Source organism: Mesoplodon bidens, assembly GCF_964165515.1.
Source record: "Mesoplodon bidens genome assembly, chromosome: 13".
In the NCBI taxonomy this organism is placed as follows: Eukaryota; Metazoa; Chordata; class Mammalia; order Artiodactyla; family Ziphiidae; genus Mesoplodon; species Mesoplodon bidens.
Window position 1 is genome coordinate 15872873 of NC_138169.1, and position 20757 is coordinate 15893629.

The 20757-nt window shown below is 45.4% G+C and overlaps 1 protein-coding gene across 4 annotated transcripts in view; it reads right to left on the reverse strand.

The window, feature by feature from the left end:
- Positions 1–20757, reverse strand: part of RPH3A (rabphilin 3A) — a 272301-nt gene that overhangs the window by 7624 nt on the left and 243920 nt on the right. For all 4 annotated transcript variants that reach the window (XM_081253422.1, XM_081253423.1, XM_081253420.1 and 1 more), the window contains 10 exons: positions 17756–17794; positions 17518–17670; positions 16145–16231; positions 14372–14434; positions 13102–13344; positions 10406–10485; positions 7687–7761; positions 6217–6326; positions 2302–2428; positions 192–248 (listed from right to left, as the gene is read on the reverse strand). In XM_081253422.1, the coding sequence (XP_081109548.1) occupies positions 192–248; positions 2302–2428; positions 6217–6326; positions 7687–7761; positions 10406–10485; positions 13102–13344; positions 14372–14434; positions 16145–16231; positions 17518–17670; positions 17756–17794 (1034 nt within the window). The remainder of the gene's footprint in view (positions 1–191; positions 249–2301; positions 2429–6216; positions 6327–7686; positions 7762–10405; positions 10486–13101; positions 13345–14371; positions 14435–16144; positions 16232–17517; positions 17671–17755; positions 17795–20757) is intronic.

The following is a 20757-nucleotide window of genomic DNA, read 5'->3' on the forward strand; positions in this document are numbered from 1 at the left end:
CCACCTTGGGGGCTACAGGTGTGAAAAGCATGCTCCTGGTCTCATGTTCTAATGCCTTGGGCAAGGGCACCTCTCATGGTGAACCAACAGGCAGGTGGTTTGGGGTAAAAGAGTGGGAAAGGGGCCAGGGAGGGAGAGAAAAGGGAGATGCCAGACCCCGACTGTGGCTTCAACACCCACTCAGTGCTCACCTCCTCCTCGTAAAGGGCCATGCCTCGGGCTGACCCGGTGGTTCCAGCACGCTTCATCTTCAGGAAGGAGACAGAAAGGAAAAATAACATTGTCAATGGGGCTCATCTCCCTACACAAGAAAGACCAGAAACCCTTTCCCCCTCCACTGGCATCCAGAGCCATGAGGATGGGTTCTCCAAGCTTCTGTGGCCCTCCAGCTTTCCCCCATTCAGCTAAAATGTATATAACGTTAACATTTGAGAGACCATGTTAATGCACAACAGCCTATTGATGTAGGTTGTATTACTATCCCCATTTTACAGACGATGACACTGAGGGTCAGAGTGGTTAAACCACTTGCCACAACCAATAAGTGGCAAAGTAGCCCATACACAAAACAGATAAGATTTTGTCTGCTCTGGTTGAAGTGGCACAGGGGCCACCAGGTGCTTCTTCCCCCATGGCTCCTAAGGCCCTTTTGCAGGATTCTAAGGCTCTGGGGAACACAATGTGAAAAGCACTGGTTAAATACAACCTCTCCACTTTAGAAATGAGGAAAACTGAAGTCCAGAGGAGAGGGGTCAGAGCTTATGAGGTCCCTGTCCTTAGTGGGGCGTAAGAGGGGAGTTGGTGGTGGGAGGTTTAAGAGCAAAGGAAATGATCAGCAGGGCTGTGGGGCCAGCGCGGGCCTGTCCTGCCACCTCTGTGCCTCTGAGGCTGGCTGCGTCCATCACAGCGAGATGGCAGACCCAGGAGCTGAAGACCCAGAGGGGGTCCTGGCCCCTGTGCTGACCAACTGGACTCACTGAGTGACAGACGGATGATGAAGCCTGAAGAGCCAACTGTTACCAGGCAAAGACCCAGAGGAAAGGCTTCATTCCTAGGCACATCTCATGATTTATTGGGTGCCTGGCGTTCGGTGTAAATTCTTCCTTGCAATTTTCCCTGTTGTGTCTTCCTTTGTCTGTGCTATAAAATATGGTGCAGCACACAGATAGTCCATCCTCAGGCTGGCCATCTGGTGGGAGGATGCTGCAGGAGTCCCCCTCCCACCCCCCATGGCTTCCCAACGGGGTGCTGGCCCATTGCCCAGGGGGAGCAGGCATGCTGGTCATTGCAAGAAAGCTGGGCTCTGGCTGGTGCCTGAGACCACAGTCACTGACTTGCGGTATGACCTTGGCAACTAGCTCCTCTTTTTGGGCCCCAGGTGGCTCAGACGTAAAAAAGGGTAGGTTGGATTATGTCTAAAAATACAGATTGCTAGGTCTCACTCTATCTTGCTAAGTCAGAATATCCAGGGAGATCCCCCACAGAATCTATTTTGTAAAGCTCTGGTTTTAAAATCTCTAGTTGATTCTGAGGTGTAGCCCAATTGGACAACCTCAGTTTGGTTCTTGTTCTTTCTCAAAAGGTGAGTATCACATCTAACAATAGCAGTTTTAATGCTTTACATGTACTTTTACATTAATCCTTAAAAGACCCTATGAGGTTGGTACTATATTATCCCATTTTACAGACAAGAAAACTGAGGCACAGATAGGTTAAGTCATTTGACTCAAGTTATACTATAAGTGGCAGAAACTGGGACTCAAACCCAGTCTGGCTCCAGAGCCCATGCTCTTAAGCGCTATGGTATCCTGCCTCCTGTGTATCTCTATGATTCTTTATGACTTCTTGACCGACAGGTGGTAAGGCAGTATTATTTACTATAATAACAACAGTTAATTTATGAGTGCTTATTAGGTACTAGGTTCTGCCTCCTATGAGGCAGGTGCTGTTGTAACACCCATTTTAGAGACAAGAAAAACTGAGGCCCAGAATAGTTCAGACCCTTGGTGAAGGCCAGGGAGCAGGGAAATGGCAGAGCTGGCTTTGAACCCAGGCAGGCCACCCTGCCACACCACTCTGACCTTCAGAAGTGATGCTAACACAGGATTGGTAGAAGGCATAGCCAGGATGCAACCCCCATGTTCTGACCTGACTGAAATCTTCACCCTCCCTCCAACAGCTGCCAAAGCCCCTCTCCTGTCTGGCACCCTACAGATCACATCCTTTACAGGCCCAAAAGAAGGCAGCACCCACCCCTCCAACTCTTCTTCCCCATTGAACCCTTGGGGCAAAGGCACTCACTGGGATCACCCGCTCCAGACAGATATTGAAGTTCTTCCTCTGGTTGGGCTTCAATTTTTTGAGTGAGAATCTGGTCTCACCGATAAACTCGTTATGGCCGAACTTGTCCTCATCACAGACAGAGATCCTGCAATTGACATAAAGGATGGAGAAAGAAAGAAGAGCATATATTGAGCTCCTACTATGTACCAAGAGCCCTGATTGATGCTGGCAAGGAACGTGTAATGTGCACAGGAATAATACAACTTCCTATTTATTGAGCACTAGGCCAGGTACTTCTAATTTCTTCTTGATCACAGTATAACTTAACAAGTAATAATATGCACAAATCTTAAATTTCTAGCTTGTTGGATTTTTGAATTTGCATACACCCATGTAACTACCACTCAGATAGATCAAGATATAGAACACTCCAGCTCCCAGAAGACCCTCATGATCCCTCCTAGTCACTACCTCCCTCAAAGGTAATCACTATCTTGTTCTCTTGGCAAGATTCAGTGTCTTGTTTTTGACCTACATTTAGATAAAGTCAGATGTATAGACCCTTTTACATTTGGTTTCCTTTGTTCAACATTATGTCTGTGAGATTCATCCATGTCTACAGTTATTTGTCCCTTTTTTGGTTGTATAGTATTCTACTGTGTAAATATGTTGTAATAATTTTGCTAATTATGGGCATTTGGTTTTGAGCCATTTCTAGCTCTTATGAATAAAGCTGCAATGGAACATTCATGTTCATGTCTTTTCTATATGCATAGATACATATTTCTGTTAGGTATCTTCCTAGGAGCAGAACTGCTGAGCCATGGACTACACACAAGTTTAACCTCAGTAGAAACTTCTAAACAGTTTTCCAAAGTGATTCCGCCAATTACACTCCCACCAGCAGTTTACGCAGGTTCTGGTTGCTCTTCATTCTAACTTCGATTTTGTCGGTCTTTAATTTTCGCCTTTCTGAGTGGGCCATAGTATCTCCTTGTAGTATTAATTTATTAGTATTCCATAAGATGTTGTGGAAAAAACCCAAACGAACTTTTTGGCCAACCCAATACATTTCTCTGATGATTAATGAAGTTCAGCCCCCTTAACATCTGCTTTATGGTCATTTCAGCATCATCTGTTGCAAAGTTAGGCTAGGAACTTAGCTGACTCTTCTCATTTAATTCTTTCTCCCCCCAGATCTCTGAGTTTCCCACTTTGGAGAGGAGACTGGGGCTCAGAAAGGTTGAATAATTTTTCCCCAGTAAGGGGCAGAACCAGAAATTGAAGTTCCTGATTTCCAGAACACTATATTGTCTTTTGCTATCTACTTTGCACAGCATTGAGTAGACCAGAGGCACAAAAAGGGGCAGGTCATGAGAAAGGTCCCTCAGGAGGCCCAAAGGACCAATCGAGGCATGATAATTCATCCTGACATATATTAAGATGAAGAAAGGACTTTTCCCCCCATGGGGGACAGACAGGAACTAACAGCACCTTGCTTCTTGGCCATTAACATTTGTTGAACAAGGTTCAAAGTTCTGAAGGGTCAGAACACCCTCCTGCTGAGCCCCACACTGTACACAACTGGAGAAAGAAATTGTCTCCATTCAGCCGGTGGGGGTGTAAACACAACCATCCTTTCTGCAGGACAATATGTCTCCAAAGACTCACGAATAATCACTATTTTTGACCTAGTAACGCCACTTCTAGGAATTTACCTTGAAGACATAAGTGAAAAAATACGTAACTACAAAGACCTTTACCACAGTTTTGTTTATAGTTGTGAAAAAGCAGAAATAACATAAGTATTCTATCATGGGGGGACCTCTTAAGAAAACTATGAAGTAACCCTAAAAATGTAATAGTACGCATTGAAAATAATGTTGTAATTGCTCATCAGGGAAATGCAAAACCACAATGCGACACCATTACACCACCATTTGGCCAGAGTGGCCAAAATGGAAAAGTGTTGATGAGGATGTGAAGCAACTGGAACTCCCAGACATTGCTGGTAGGAGTGTAAATTGGTGCAATCACTATGGAAAACTGGCAGTTTCTAATAAAGCTAAACATATACATACACCATGGCTCAGCCATTACACTCCCAGGTGTATATACAACAGAAATGTATGCAAGAAATAGCTACTAGAATGTTCCCAGCAGCACTATTTGTAATAGCCCCAAACAGATAACCAACCAAATGCCAATTAACGGTAGAATGAATAGATAATATCGTGTTATAGTCACACAATGGAATACTAAATAGCAACGACCCACAACAACTTGGATGAGTATCACAAATATACTAGTAACTGAAAGAAGACAGACATAAAGGAATTATGTGGTATGATTTCATTTGTATGAAGTACAGAACTAGACTAAATTAATTTTTCCTGTTAGCAGTTAGGGTAGTGAATCCCCTGGGGGAAAAGGTCCTCACTGGAAGGGGGCACAAGGGGAGGGCTTCTGTGGTCTGGGAATGTTCTGTTCTCTTAACCCAGTGTGTTCACTTGGTGAAAATTCATCCATCTGTACACTTTTTCTGTGTGCACTTTTCTAAATGGATGTTATTACATTGCAATAAAAATGTTTATGTTTCCTTAAAATAATATTGTAGCTGATAGGAATGTACTTGGAACAGCCCATTTGTAAACCAGTTTGTATGCCTTGCAAAATTAAAAAGACCCACACCCCACATTCTGTGATCCAGCAAGTATCCCTCCTTGGTTTCTGTCCTAAGGAAATACTCATATGAACACAAGGAAGCATGAAGAATGCTCATTGCAAATTTGTTTGTAATAGAGAAAAGGTAGAAGCTATCTAAATGTCTGTCCACAGGGAACTCGATAAAGTGGTAAACAGTTACATAAAATTTTAAGACATGCCAACAATACCATATATTGTTTATAGATATATAATTAAGTAGCTGAAGCATAGGATACGCTCGGAAATGATACCCATAGAATTCAGGATAGTGTTTCGCCCTGGGGAGGAAAGAGGAGAAAGGGGTGGGGGATGAAGTATACAAGAGGAGCTTCAATTTGCATCTGTAGTGCTTTATTCCTTACAAAAGAGCTGAAGCAAATACAACAAATATTAAGATTTTTGGAAGACTGAGTATTGGGTTCATGGGTATTTGTTTTTATTATATTTTATATTTTTCTGTATATTCATAACACTTAATAATAAAACATTTAAAAAATCTGTGATAAACCCATGCTATGGAGTACTCTGAAGCCGTTAAATATTAGGTAGATCTACATGTCTTCTCATGGCCACAGCCCCAAGATTTATTGTTAAGAAAAAAGGCACATTCCAGATATATTCAACATGATATTTCTTATATTGTAAACGACAGTGTGTGTGTATATATATATGTATAGTGTATGTATGTATATAATGAATATACACACACTCACAGAAGGAGAAAGGCAACCCAGGCTGAGGGAGGGGACTAACATTTGAAAGCAGCTTTGTTTTCTCAATAATTCTTTACAAGAACAATGTATTCATTTATTACTTATATAATTTAAAATGCATTTTAATACCCTGTAGAAGAATATGAAGTGGCATCAGTATATTGTTAAGTGAAACTGGCTGATTACTTAATAGGATGGTCCATTTTTATAAACACTTTTAAAAACACTCTATTAAAAAAAAAACTTTCACACACACACACACACACACACACAAACACATACACACAAATATAGATACACGCTAAACCCAAATGTCCAGACACCAAGATGTTAACAGTTTCACTTGTCTGTATTTTCAAAAGTGTCTATCAGAAATATATATTGCTTTTTAGAAGAAAAAAACAAACAAAGAACTACTCTGAGATGTTTTAAAGCGCTGCCCCCAGGAACCACGCATGCCTCAGTCTCTCTGCCCAGCCTCAGGCCCCTCTCTGCCCACCCTCCCGGCAAGCACCTGAGGGTCTTCCTCTGCATGTCTTCATCCGTGATGCCATGATAGACCAGAGTCTCATTCCAGATGGGATTTCGGGTGTTCCGCAGGGTTTTTGTACGAAGCTTGTTGGACTGGAACCCAGACAGATATCTGTCTCAGTGGGGAGCCAGCCCTGCAGCTCCATCCCTTGGGCTCATTTGCGATGGGTGGGTGACTTAGGAGTCCACTTCCCTCAGGAGTGTCCAGGGGCTCTGTTGCTCCCAAATGCATGTTCTCAGGGAGTGGGGTCATCCTCTAGGGTGCATCACCAACACTGGATACTGGGCCAGCCCTCCCTCCAGGCACTGGGCCCCCTCTTTGAACTCTTTATAAAGATTAGAAAGCAAAGATATTTTTCTTTGAGAAAAAGTATTGTTTCTAGGCCAGGGAGGCAGAAATGAGAGTCTCCCATTCCTAGGCAGTGAAGAAATAATTTCTGGGGATATTGGGATGGTCCCCTCTGTTTCCCCAGATAGCATCCTCCATGCCTGAAATTCCTTAGAGAGGACGAAATTTTTCATTTTACTCTAAGAGAGAAGGTTAGAAATGCACCTGGTGGCCTGGTGAGAAATCTAATTCATACTAACATGTAAATGACTGATTGGATTCTTTGGCAAAGCAGGTTTGGATTTAGAAGTGGGCAAAGGAGTGGGTCAAGGAGAAGCAAAGGTCGCTGGGGAGTTAGAGGCAGTAGTGGCCAAGAAGTTTGGCCATGGCCAGGTGGGACTGTCTTTCCTTGATCCAAACAAAAAAAGAGTGAGATAAAGTGTGTATGTGCCCGTGTGTGTGTGTGTGTGTGTGTGTGTGTGTGTGTCCTTTTTTGTCTTATGGGGCATTTGATACTTGCAGAGATTTTTGAAAGGCATTTTTCTAAGATCATGTAACCAAGTATATAGGCAGCCTTGTTTTTAGGACATCCATGTCATATTAACACAATAAAGCAAAAAATAAAGTCCAAGAAGGCACACTTCCATTTCCAGCCATGTGCTCTGAGTGGGTCTATCCAAAGAAAGGAGAATTAATCCCACTTTCCCTCCCAGAAAGGTGGAAGGGATGGGGGTAAATTTTCTCTTAATAATAGAACCTTTTCTCAAGTTATCTGGAAAGAGTTCGTCATTTCTGTTGAGAGATGTTTGGATGGGGCACAAAATGGGTGGGGGAGGTGGACCATGTTCAGCACTGGGGAGCCCTGAAGGTGTTTGAGCAGGTCAAGGGCATAATCAGGGTATCTGCTTCTCTCCTGGATCCCAGGTTTCTGAGTTAGAGAAATGAGCAGAGCCCCTGCCTCTTGAAGGAGAATGGCTCTGGCCCATCCCTTACCCCTTGTAAGAACTTTGCCAATCAGGGAAGAGGGGGCTCGGGGAGGGCTATTTTAGGCTCTGAGCTGGGAACCTTGGGTGCTTTCCAGAGCCCATGTGCCCCCCTTGCCAAGAGGCCCAGGCCATATGGTACCTTGCTGGCTCCTGGCAGGAGGTGCAGCTTAACGTAGGGATCGGCCAAGCCATTGGAATCCATGGGCTTCAGTCCCTGTAAGAGAAGAAGGCAATGGCGTGAGGGCCTGGGGAGGGCTGGGCGCTCAGCTATCACAGGCAATGGGCACAGCTATTACCCCATCCTGAGTGCTTCCTCTTCCAAAGAAAGAGAAGGGAAATGCAGTATCTTGAAATGAGCACTGGAATCCGGCAGACGGGGTTTAAAGCCTGGCCAAGTCACTTACTGGCTGTGTGACCTTAGGCAAGTTTCTTAACCTCTCTGAGCCTCATTTTCCTCACCTGTCAAATGGGATGCTTCACGGGCTGGTGAGATTTAAACTTGAGCCCACCTGTAAAGTGCTTGGCACAGTGCCTGGCACACAGGAAGTGCTCCATCAAGGCTGGATTGTTATTGCTGGGATGGGAGGACATGTCCCAGAATGGGTGGGAGAGGAGGAAAGGCCAGCGAAAGGAGGCCTGAGTTCTGGCCCTGGCCCTTGCACTCACTTCTGAGACCGCAGTTTCTCCATCCATATGATGGGGATCACAATCTCTGCCTGGCCCCCCTCACAGAGCTGGCATGGCTAAAATGGCTAAAATGAGCCACTGTGGGGGAGAGCAGTTTGTCCGGGGTAGGAGTTAAGCTGGGCTTGTTAACATGAGCAGTTCCAAAATTCCCGGGGCTCAGATACGCTCTGCCCATCCCCCTAGGCCCTGGCTGAGGCAGGTGTCTTATCTCTGGGCTCCCATTGTCTCCTGTCACAGCACTAATCCCTGTGATCTCCGGGGACTGCTTCATGGGATTCTTGGAGGGTTAAATGAGATCTCACCTGTGAAGGCTGAACTCTGGCCCTGGCACAAGTTCAGTATGAACAACGTTTGCTACTACTAGGTGGGGAGAGGAGGCCACAGAGTGGGGTGCAAGGGGGAAATCTGGCCGGGTAGCCTAGAAGGTAAGAGCATAGCCTTTTGAGCTGGACAACACTGGTTCAAATCCTAGCTCTACCACTTCCTGGCTGTGTGATTTGGGCAAGTCCCTTAATCTCTCTGTGCCTCAATTTCCCCATCTATAAAATGGGAATGATGATGAAACCTTCCTCATAGGTTTGTCGTGAAGATTAAATGGGACGAAATAATTTGTAGAAAGCACCAGAGGGTATACAAGACTCAGGAGATGCTATAGTGATGGTTTCTTGTCCATTTCTCCATGAGGGCACAGTCTATTCTCGCTCATTCTAATATTCCCCAACATTTAGGGTAGTTCCTGGTACAGAGTAGGTATTTAATAAACACGTCTGGAATGTCTGTTTGGATTGGGAGGTTACAAATTGGCAGACACTGTGTTTTTCAAATTTGAACTTGAACATCTTTGTTTGGGTCCTGCTCACACCAGTTTAGTTTACCAAAGTTACTACCATTCCCTAATGTCTCACATGCGTTTCTCATCTCTTTACCAGCCCAGCCCCTGAGCCGTTGAGTTTTCTGTACCCCTGTCTCAAGAGGGCTGTAATGGTGTGGCTTTCCCCCATTTCTGGAGCTGGAGGTGGTTACATCTGGATTCAAATCCAGCTCTATCCCTTACCAGCTGAGTGGCCTCAGGCTTTAACTTTCTAAGCCTCAGTTTTCCCATCTATACAATGGGGCTAATAATAATCTCTTCCTCAGAGGTTCCTATGAAGATGAAATAAGATAATGTAGGGCCTTACCTCACTGTGTTATTGGAGGGCACGTGTAAATGCATCTAAGTGCCTGCTGAAGAAGTGACCTGGGTATGTTGATCTAGAAGTTGTTAAGCATTTCATACATTATTGATCATCCAAACTGGGACATTTTGTGAGTGGAAAGGAGAGTTCTTAATTATTTCATCAAGGAAACAGGCATAGGTGGGGACCCCCTGTGCAAACTGGGACACTCCGCCACCTTCCACGTCATACTCACCAACATCCTCATGGGAGAGACTCTATTATTATCCCTGAGGCACAGAGAGGTTAACTTCCCCAAATCCCACAGCTAGGAGGGGCGGAGCTGGTATTTGAACCCAGGAAGTCTGGTTCCTGAACCTTGCTTGTTATTTTCTATAGACCAGACTTGGGGCAGGGGGAGATCCTGGTCAACTACTTCCTGGGATTGGCATTGGCATCATCCAGCTTTCTTTGCGGGCTGCAGTAAAGTTGGCTCACTGCCCCTGGAGCCTGTAGCATGGAGATGCTCTTCCAATCTGGTTTGCCTCCCCCCACCCCCCAACCTCAGAAGCCCAGATTACTGTCCTTGTATCTGTAACAATAAGTCCTGACTCAGTCTGTAGCTCCAGCTTGACAGCCCCGTCTATAGAAGGAGCTGTTCAGTGGCATGTCAGCTGTCAAGTTAGGCTGTCACTGCTCCCAGGTGACACCCCTGAGATCCCCTCCAGAGGGTGTGGATGGGGCTGGGCAGATCTTGGCTCTGCCCTTGAAGCTTGGCTTCCTCCACTCCCGGGAGGCAGCTGCAGTTAAGTGAAACCCCTCTGGGACCTCCCCCGGAGGAAGTCCTCCCTGCAAAGGAACTGGCCGTGGCTAGTTCCTGCTCTTTTCTCATCACTGTCACTGTCACAGATAGACAAGGCAAAGGCAGGAGACAGACTTGATCACCCATGCCCTCCTCAAGTCCCCTAGAAATGCCAGAACATCCTGAGTGGTCCCCAGCTTGGCCCCCTTACCCACCTTGGCCTTTATGATGGTGCAGTGCAGGGAGCTCTTGTCCTGGTCGTAGAGAAGACTGAACTCCAGGGCACCCAGGGTGGCTGAAGAAGACAGAGGCAGGTACCAAGAGGACATTAATTCATTCAACAAACATTTCCTGAGCACTTACCATGTGCCCAGCCTGGGCTAGCCACTGAGCCTACAGAGGAGAGGAAGACTCAGTCCCTCTGGACTCCCCATCCTGGTAGACCCTCCTCTTCTTTGGAGCCCTCAGCACACCTGTGATCAGTTAATCATTTGTGCAATTGCCTAGTTAATGACTTCCATCTGCTAGGTTGAGAGTCCCATGAGGGCAAGGCTGTGACTGCCTTGTTCACTGCTATGTCCCCACTGGGCACAGTGCAGGGCACACAGTTTGTGCTCACTTACTTGCTGAAGGAATAAATGAGTCTCAGCATTTGCTGTTGCCTCTGTCTGGAATGCTCTCTCTCTAGATCCTCACATGGCTGGTGCCTTCTCATTATCCACATCACAGCTTAAATGTCACCTCGTCAGAGAAACCCTCCCTGATTGCTCCATCTAAAGCAGCCACCCTCACGGTCATTCACCCTATTTTATTTCCTTCACGGTGCTCTGTCTTTATTTGAAATGAACTCATTGGTATGTTTCTCTCCACTAGAATATTAGTTCCATTAGATCAGCCATCTTGTCTGTTATTTTTTTTTTCTTTATTTGCCATGGTAACCCTAGCACTTAGAATAGTTTGGGGGCACCTCGTAGGTGCTCAATAAATACTTGTCAAATATAGAGATGAGGGAGGGAGGGAGTTGAATACAGAGACAGGCTTGTTATAAATCACTAGGGACAGCTCCTAACAGGGACATACACCAGCTGGGAGGGATCTTCTAGGCTTGGCAGGTCAGCAAAGAGACACTTAAGGCAGATGGAAAGAGCAGTGGCCACTGCTCCAGGCAGAAGGACCAGCATGTGGAAAGCCAGGAAGGTGGGATAGACATGGTGCATTTCCAGGGCAGAAACAGCCCCCAGCCAGCGAGGTGGGGGTGGGCTCCTCAGACTCCTTTCCCCTGAGCCTGAAGACTCATGACCCCTGCAAGAGACAAGACAGCTGATATTTCCTCCAGGTCTGGCCTCTGACCTGCTGCAGCAATGAGACTGACTGTCAGTCCCTCCACTCACTGGCCATATGAACTTGGACAAGTCCCTGAACCGCTCTGAGCCTCTGTCTCCTTATTTGTGAAATCAGAATAGGAAAAGCAACTATTCCCAGGCTCACTGGGATGATTAAATTGAGCATGTGCACGTAACACAATTAGAAAAGTGCCCGGCACAAAATAAGGGCTCAACAAGTGTTGACTATTATTACTTCTGATGTGCATGTCATATAATAATAATTCCTCATGTGCGTTTCACACTATATAACAATGATTTCTGGTTTATGAAGCCCTTTCTCAGCAGGTACCTCAGTTTACGACCCCTCAGCCCTGCATGGGAGGTGGTATTTGCTTTCCCTTTTACAATGAGGGGAGGTGACGTGATGGGCCAAAGCCATCCCACCAATTACAGCCCTTGGTCCATTTCTTCTGAGTGGGTCCAGTCTCCCCATCTGACCAGGAGCTCTTGGAACGTTCCCCCAACCCCACAGCATGCATCAGGTCCAGACACAACCCATCCATGCTTCCCTGCAGCTCACAAAGGCCACCCCAGCTCTCCCCTGCTGCTCCCAGACACACCCAGGAGAAGTGCCACTGGTGTACGTGTATGTGTGGCACAGAGCAGGCACTTTATAAATCATTGAATGGATGGATGCAAGAGGAAGTGTCAGAAATTTTAAAGTCATGGTTAAAAAATGACTTTTAGAAGACACACACCAAAGAGTCTGGGAAACGATTAAAATAGATATCTATCTATATATATACCTAGGAGTGGAATTGCTGAGTCATATGATAGTTCTATGGAACCACCAAATAGAACTTTGTGAATATAGTTGAATTGCACTCTTAAAAAATTATGTAAATGGTTAACGTTGATGTTATGTGTCTTGTTACAACAATTAAAAAAATAGATAGCACTTCCCTGGTGGCGCAGTGGTTGAGAATCCGCCTGCCAATGCAGGGGACAAGGGTTCGATCCCTGGTCCGGGAAGATCCCACATGCCACGGAGCAACTAAGTTCGTGTGCCACAACTACTGAGCCTGTGCTCTAGAGCCTGTGAGCCACAACTACTGAGCCCACGTGCTGCAACCACTGAAGCCCATGTGCCTAGAGCCCGTGCTCCGCAACGAGAGAGGCCACTGCAATGAGAAGCCCGCACACTGCAACGAAGAGTAGCCCCTGCTCGCCACAACTAGAGAAAGCCCACGCACAGCAACGAAAACCCATCACAGCCAAAAAGAAAAATAATTAAAATAATAATAAATAAATTTATATAAAAAATTATGTAAATGGTTAACATTGATGTTATGTGCCTTTTACAACAATGAAAAAAATAGATAGCACTTATACTTTAGAAAGCCAATGTCATTTTGTGAATTCAGTAACACGAATTTGTATTTTTATAACTTGGTAAATATGTTTATTAGGTTTGGCATACTGGGGGGCTGCGGATGTAAAGAGCTGTCCCTAGAGCCATTCCTATTTCCCTGGGGGCGAGTGCTGAAGTGACTTTTCCAGCCACCCCTCCGTTACGAGTCACCTACTTGCTTCATCTGAATCATAGCTGTTGGCTTCCTCCTCCTCCTCCTCCTCCGGGCGTGGGGGCTGGCGGGCCGGGGCCGTGGCCGGCTGGGGAGCAGCAGCAGACGCTTGGGAACAGGGGCCCAGTGGGTGGCCCGCTCGGTCCTCCCTGGCTCCAACTGCCGAATAGCCCCCAACTCCCCCGGCTCTCTCCTCTCGCGGTGGGGCGGTGGCCCCTGTATAGGCGGGGTCACTCGGAGCCACCTCTGCAGGGGAGATGGGGAGAGGGTGGGAAAGAGGCAGCTGAGTCCCTGTGCTGCAGCATTACCACGAGTGATGGGCACCTACTGTGTACCAGGTGCTTGGCGAGCTTTGTGCCAGGATCACCCACTGCCCTGCAATGGGGGACTGTCACTTCCAGTGGACACGGGGGCCACATCGTGCCGTTCACCAGTTCTGAGAATGTTGCCTTTGTCAAAGCCATCCAAGGAAGGCTTGCAAAAATGCAGGTTCCCAGGCTCCATCTAGAATCTGCAGGCCCTGTGGTAGGGCCTTGGAATCTATGTTTTATAACAAGTTCCATGAGCAAAACAGACCTCACCGAGAGCCCTCACTGGTATGGGCTCTGAAGCCAGACAGCCTGGATTTGAATCTCAGCTGGAGCAAGATTACTTATCTCTGGGCCTCAGTTTTCTCACCTGTAAAATGGGAATTTTAAGACCTGAAGGTGCTCAAATAGTATTAGCTATTGTTTAAAAAATTTTCTAGTATGTGCACAGCACTTAGCGCAGTAGCTGGTGCACTAGAAAGCAATGAATCTGCTGTAGTGATTGGTGCTGCTGCATATATATCATGTGTAATAATCACTGTCACTCGGTGTGGTCTTCATACATTGCAGGCCACGTGCTAAGGTGTTCCATGTATTGGGTTACTTAATCCTCCCAGCAACTCTGTGAGGTAGGTCCTTGGATTATTCTCCTTTTAGAGATAAGGAAACTGAGGCTCTGGGAAGTTAAGTGACTTGCCCAGGGTCACACAGCTGGGAAGTAAAGAAGCAGTGATTTGAATGCAGGCAGCTTGTATTCTTAACCACTGTATGTATTGTCCTTTTCTATCTATCTAATCTTAGTACAGACTCTCTAGAGTTTTAGAATTAGGGAATTCCCTTAGAGCTCATCAGATAGGTCTCAGGATGCAGAATGGGCCAATGTCTGGCAGCCCCTGCTCTCTCTCTCTCTCTGTCAGTGGAAGAGGTGGTCACCTGCGCAGGCACAGAAGGAGGTGAACACTTGCCTGGTCTCTGATCTGGAAAATGTCCTGCTGGCCTGGGACTGGGCCTGCTGCCTCCTGGGGGTCCTGAGTGGGGCAAAGAGAGAAAGAAGTTTGGAATAGAGAAGGTGGCATCATTTGGGTATTTGCCCTGAGCCCCCCTCATTTCACAGGTGTGGACACAGGCCCAGGGGCAGCAGGTGATGTGCAGAGGTACCCAGGGTTGCAGAAACGGTCCCATTGGGGGATTCTGGTGTTGGAAAGCCCTGGCTTCAAGCCCAAATCCTTCCATCCTGGGCCTCAGCTTCCTCCTCTGTGAAGTGGGGATGAGCAGGTATTACCTGCTCTTCATGTTTTGTTGGCTGTTATGAGGTCGACAAACAAATGGAGCAAGAATCGCCTGCAAGGTAACGGGCAAGTCCAGGCTTTGAGTCCACCATTATTACGGGGTCATTACTGGTCCAGAGGATTCTATATAACTACATTTCCGAAGCTTGGGATGTGGGGGAGAGCCACAGGGATGGCGCATGAAATAACATTCAATTACAGAGTGAGAAAGTCATTCTGGGTTCCCATTGCCTTTCCACTGATCCCGTCATGGGAAAAGTCTCATTTAGGTGCTACTTTAACACCTCTCTAACCTTTGTGAGTGTCCCTTTTGAGCAAAAGAGGACAGGCCTCGGGCTCCGAACCTTCAGCAGGCCAGAGTACTGAGAATGTCATTGCACTGTTTTATCTTCAGTACGTTAATTTTTACAACAGCCCCCCACAATAGGTCGAATGGTGTTCTCCAAAAAATGTTCAAGTCCTAACCCCCAGTCCCTATGAATGTGAATATTTGATCATCTTTGCAGGTGATCAGGTTAAGATGAGGCCATTAGGGTGAGCCCTAATCCAATATGACTATGCCCTTATAAAGAGGGGAAATTTGGACACACAGGGACCCCTGCATAGAAGGAAGATGATGTGAAGACACATCCACAAGCCAAGGAATGCCCGAGGCCCCCAGAAGCAAGAGGAGAGGCTGGGACAGATTCTCCCTCACAGTTCATGGAAGGAACCAACCCTGGCTACACCTTGATTTTGGACTTCTGGCTTCTAGAACTGTGAGACAATACATTTCTGTTATTTTAAGCCACCCAGTTTGTGCTATTTGTTATGGCTTCCCTAGCAAACTAATATACTCTCTTTTTCTGGTATGGAATACTGGTTCCCCACTTATGCCATTATCATAGGTTTCTTTTAAAATAACAGATTTTTAACTGCACCAATTAGGAATTATTTCCATTGCTTTACACAAGCCATATGTGTTCAGATTTTCTCACATTACTAATCTCTTTGCCCACCATTTCTTCCTGAATCTCACCTATCTGTCTGAGAACCTTTGCCTTTTCCTTAAAGTCTGAAGTCCTTCAAATTTCCTTGAAAGAGTTTATGATAACTTCTCTCATTATGTTCTTAAAGGAGGTCAGCTTGAAGAAAGTATCAATAAGAAGGCAGATCATAGGTGCATGTGGTAAGAACTGTGAAATTGGAGTGATGATGTCAGAAGGTGGGAGACAGCGAGGGATGAAGCACTGTCACTCCTTGCATTTACGCAGACATGATCCTACCCTTCCTCCCACCCCACCAGCTTCCCAGCCTGAAGTATTATTCATTCTAAAGGTCTTCGAAGAGTTTAGGGTTTGGTGGTGGCTGCAGCTCTGCAGAAAGCCCAGCAGGTTCCGCAAGCAAGGGTGGGAGGTATTGGGGTCACAGCTGAGTGACAGCCTGGGCGGGTGGGTGGGTGGCACGTACCTGGCTGCCCAGGCTGGGGGGGCGCTGGACTCTGTATCGAGGCCGGGGTGGGTCTAGAGGCCTGGATTGAGTTGGCCCGTCTCAAACCTGCAGGGGAAAGGAAAGAGCCTGTCATATCGCACGCACACACACACGCACGCACACACACACACTCACACACAAAGCATGAAGAAGCCTGGGACCGGTCAGCCGGCATGAGGCATGGTCCTCTGGGTGTGAACTGGATGCAGCCCCCCGACATTCCCAGCTCTTTCAGACCCTCTTCTCCTCCCCTCCGTGTGTTCTCTCTTTCCAATACTCAGATGCCCCTGGGCAACTCACTGCAACAACATGGATGTTGAAAAGCTCAGGCTCTGCGACGTTGCTTCCGACATCTGTGACCTTGCACAAATGACCTATCCTCTTTGGGCCTCAGTCTCCTCATCCATCAAATGGGGATAACAGTACTTACCTCATAGGGTTGTGGTGGAGACACAATGATACAATACATGTAAAGTGCTCAGAACAGTGCCTGGCAATGTAGTAAACACTCAACATCTGGCAGATGTTGATATTACTTTATAATTATTGAAAGACCGTTCTTACCTTCACATGGACCTAGCTTTGCATCCCAGATTTTTCTTTTATAAGCTGTGTGTCTTTGGGCTGGTCACTTACCCTCTCCGAACCTCAGATGCTTCATGGAGGCAACAACTCTACCCACTTGATTAACATTTTTGTAAGAACTTACTTCATCTCTACACCCTATGAAGTGGGTGCTTTATTCGCTCCATTTTACAAATGGGGAAACTGCGGCACAGAGGGGTTAAGGAGCTCACCTAACGTCTCTTGGCTGGTTAGTAGCTGAGCCAGTGTTTGAACTCAGGCATTTGGTCTCCAGAGTCTACCTGAGACTATCAGATGCTACTGCCTCCTGCAGAGCTGCTGGGGGATCAAATGGGGATGATATACACAGCAGTTCCTGGTACTGAGAAGGTATGACATTCCTAGAAGAATACCGTGTCTTCTCTCACCTCACTGGGCTGGATCCCACCTTTCCTGAATCCAGATACTTTTCACTGGAGAGATGCCTGAATGATTATGACAGAAAGTGCTTTGCCACCTCTGGCTGGGGCTTACAAATTCTTGTCCCAGGGTCCTGCATTAATTAGCACTTCCGTTTGCTTGTTCATTTGGGTCCTTGTTCATCCATCCATTCATCCATCCATCCATTCATCCATCCATCCACTCACTCACTCAACTCACTCATTCAACAAGTGTTCATTGAATGCCTACCAAGCAGCAATGAATAAATGAAAAAAACCACGGTTCTCCCCATTCCTTTTGATTCTCCTCATCCAGGAAGCCTGTCTGGATTTGTCCATCTCTCTCACCTGCTGGGCTCCGGCTGGAGTCACCAGCAGCTCCGCCGTGGCTCTGGTCCCAGCTCTCTGAGTCCTGGCTAGACGAGCTCATTCGTGCCTCGGAGGCCCTGCGCACAGGAGGCCCATAGTTTCCTCGCCCAGGAGCAGAGGCCAGGTCAGGGCCTGAAAGGAAAAGCATGAATTGAATGGAGAAATGGGGAAAAGGACTCCTGGCTCAAAAGTAGAAGACAGAGTCGGCAGAACCCACCTGTCTTCTGACCTGGGCCCCTCCTGTCATCAGAGTCACCTGGAGAGAGAGAAAATTGATGAGGAGTATGTATTGGGTTGGCCAAAATGTTCACCTGGGTTTTTCTGTAACATCCTATGGAAAAACCCAAATGAACTTTTTGGCAAACCCCCAATATTTGATGTTTTCTGGAGAGCTGACACTTAAGGAGCTCACAAAAGGGCCCATCCACCATTCCCAAGAACTTTTTTAAAAAAATTAAAAGTTTCCTTTCCTAACTTCCCCTTTGATATAGAGCCTACCTACAAATTTCACATTATTTCCATTGCAAACAAATTGGGATCATGGGCTACGTACTGTTTCTAGAATGTGCTTTGTTCACTTAATTTGAATTTCCCCAGAACTTACCAAGCATGCTCCAACCTCAAACCCTTTGCATACGGTATTTCCGAAGATTCTATGAGCCCTCTTTATCACCTTGGTCAGGTTTCTCCCCAAATATCATCTCTCAGACAGCCCTTCTCTGGCCATTCTGTCCAACATGAAGCCTCTATCCCCTCTACCTGTTTCGTTTTTCTTCCTGGCACTTATCACTACCTGATATTATGTTGTATTTGCATTTGCTGTTTGTTGAGCATCTGTTTCCCCCACTAGAATTTTAATTGCATGAGAGCATGGATTTTATCTGTTCCATTCATTGATTCCCTGGGGCATAGAACAGAGCCTGGAACTCACTAGGTGTTCCGTAACTGTTCATTAAGAGAATATTGAAAGCTCATATCATGGGCATAATTCCAAATCTACAATATACATTTACATCATTCAATTTTTAAAAAATATTTATCTACTTAATTTATTTTCTTTATTTTGTTTTTGGCTGCATCAGGTCTTAGTTGCAGTACGCGGGATCTTTCGTTGCAGCATGCGGGCTTCTCTCTAGTTGCGACATGTGGGTTTTCTCTCTCTAGTTGTGGCGTGCAGGCTCCAGGGCGCATGGGTTCTGTAGTTTGCGGCACACGGGCTCTCTCGTTGAGGCACGCGGGCTCAGTAGTTGTGGTGTACAGGCTTAGTTGCCCCATGGCGTGTGGGATCTTAGTTCCCCTACCAGGGATCGAACCTGCGATCCCTGCATTGGAAGGCAGATTCTTTACCACTGGACCACCAGGGAAGTCCCTACATCATTCAATTTTAAAAGATGCTTAATACACCATGGTGTGGATATACCATAATCTATTCAACAATTACCCCGTTAATGAACGCTTAGTTTTTTCCAGTATTTTTGCTACCATAAACAATGATGCAATAAATATGATTACACATATGTCTTTTATATGGGTACTTTTCTTGCTGTTAAATATATTCCCAGAGAGGGACTGTTGGATCAAATAGTATATACACTTCAAATTTTAATAACATCTGCCATATTACTTCTCAAGAGGCTGGAGGTGACTTATAGTCCTACCAACAGTTTATACCATCATTTCTCCACATATTCACCAGCACTAGATGTTATTGCCAATAACTGTTTAAGAGTTGCTATGCAATGCAGGTGATGTTACTTCTTTCCAATGAGGTGAATATTTTCAGAGTCATTTGTTTTGTCTAGAGTTTATATAATAAGCTAATTCATACCATTTATGTGTGTAAGTGTACGTGTCTGTGTATAGGTGATTAATATTATGTACTATTGGCCAACATTTACTAAGTGCTGCACTCTGCAAAGTACTGTACATGTACAGGCATACCTTGGAGATACTGTAGGTTCAGTTCCAAACCACTGCCATAAAGCAAATATCACAAAAAAAGTGAGTCACATGAATTTTTTCCCACTGCATATAAAAGTTATGTTTACACTATACTGTAGTCTATTAAGTGTGAAACAGCATTATGTCTTAAAAATGCACATACCTTAATTTAAAATATTTTATTGTGAAAAAAATGCCAAAACAATTACAATAGTAACATGGAAGATCACCGATCACAGATCACCATAACAAATATAATAATAATGAAAAAGTTTGAAATACTGTGAGAATTACCAAAATGTGACATAGAGAGACAAAGTGAGCAGGAAAAATGGCACTGACAGACTTGCTTGATGCAGGGTTGCCACAAACCTTCAGTTTATAAAAAACTGCAATGACTATGAAGTGCAAAAGCAAAGTGTAATAAAATGAGGTATGCCTGTAGCATCTCATTTAATCTTCAAAATAACCCAGTGAGTTATTAATCTCATTTTATAGATGAGGAAAGAGTTTTAGAGAGGTTAGGTCACTCATCCAAGCTCACATGATTTGTAAGTGGCAGAGGTGGAATTCAAACTCAGGTCTTCCTGGGCTCCCATGTTCAAGATCTTGACAGTAAAGCTATGCAGTCTTCTCAGCCTAGAGGGAGTAATGTTTAACCAGGAAGAAAGATGTTCTAGAAGTGGAAACCTGGGGCTTCTCAGGGATGCAGTATATATTGACAATTTGGTGAGTCTCTGCAAGGAGCAGAAATTGCTGATGGCTTGCCAGGATGAAAGTATTTGTTGAGTGCCTTTTGACTGCCAGACACTGTATCGGGCACCTTGAGAAGTTATAGTTGGGCACTTCAATTTTTGAGACCTTCAGCTATAACCTTCCTTTTAGAAGCACTGACTGCGCTCAACTCTAGAACTGTCATTCAGACCAGATTTTATCACTTAGTTAATTGAAAGTATTGCAAGGGCTTTATCTGGTCAGTCTTAGTGGCCTTATTATATTAAAATGTGTTTTCATTGGGGTCATATTTTTTCTTTTTGCTTTGTCTCTCCCTTTTTTACCATCATTTTAATAAATAATAATAATACTTAGATAATAGTGGTAATATCCAGAGTAGTGGTAATTTTCTTTTACTAATTTCCTTGCTATTCATCTTTCATTTTTAATTAGTCCAATTTCAGATTTACTGATGACTGATAGAAGAAATATCAGGAGCAAAGAAGGCCTTCTCAGCAAGCCCCCTTTCCCCCGCCCCCTAGACTCCAGCGTGTATTTTGATGT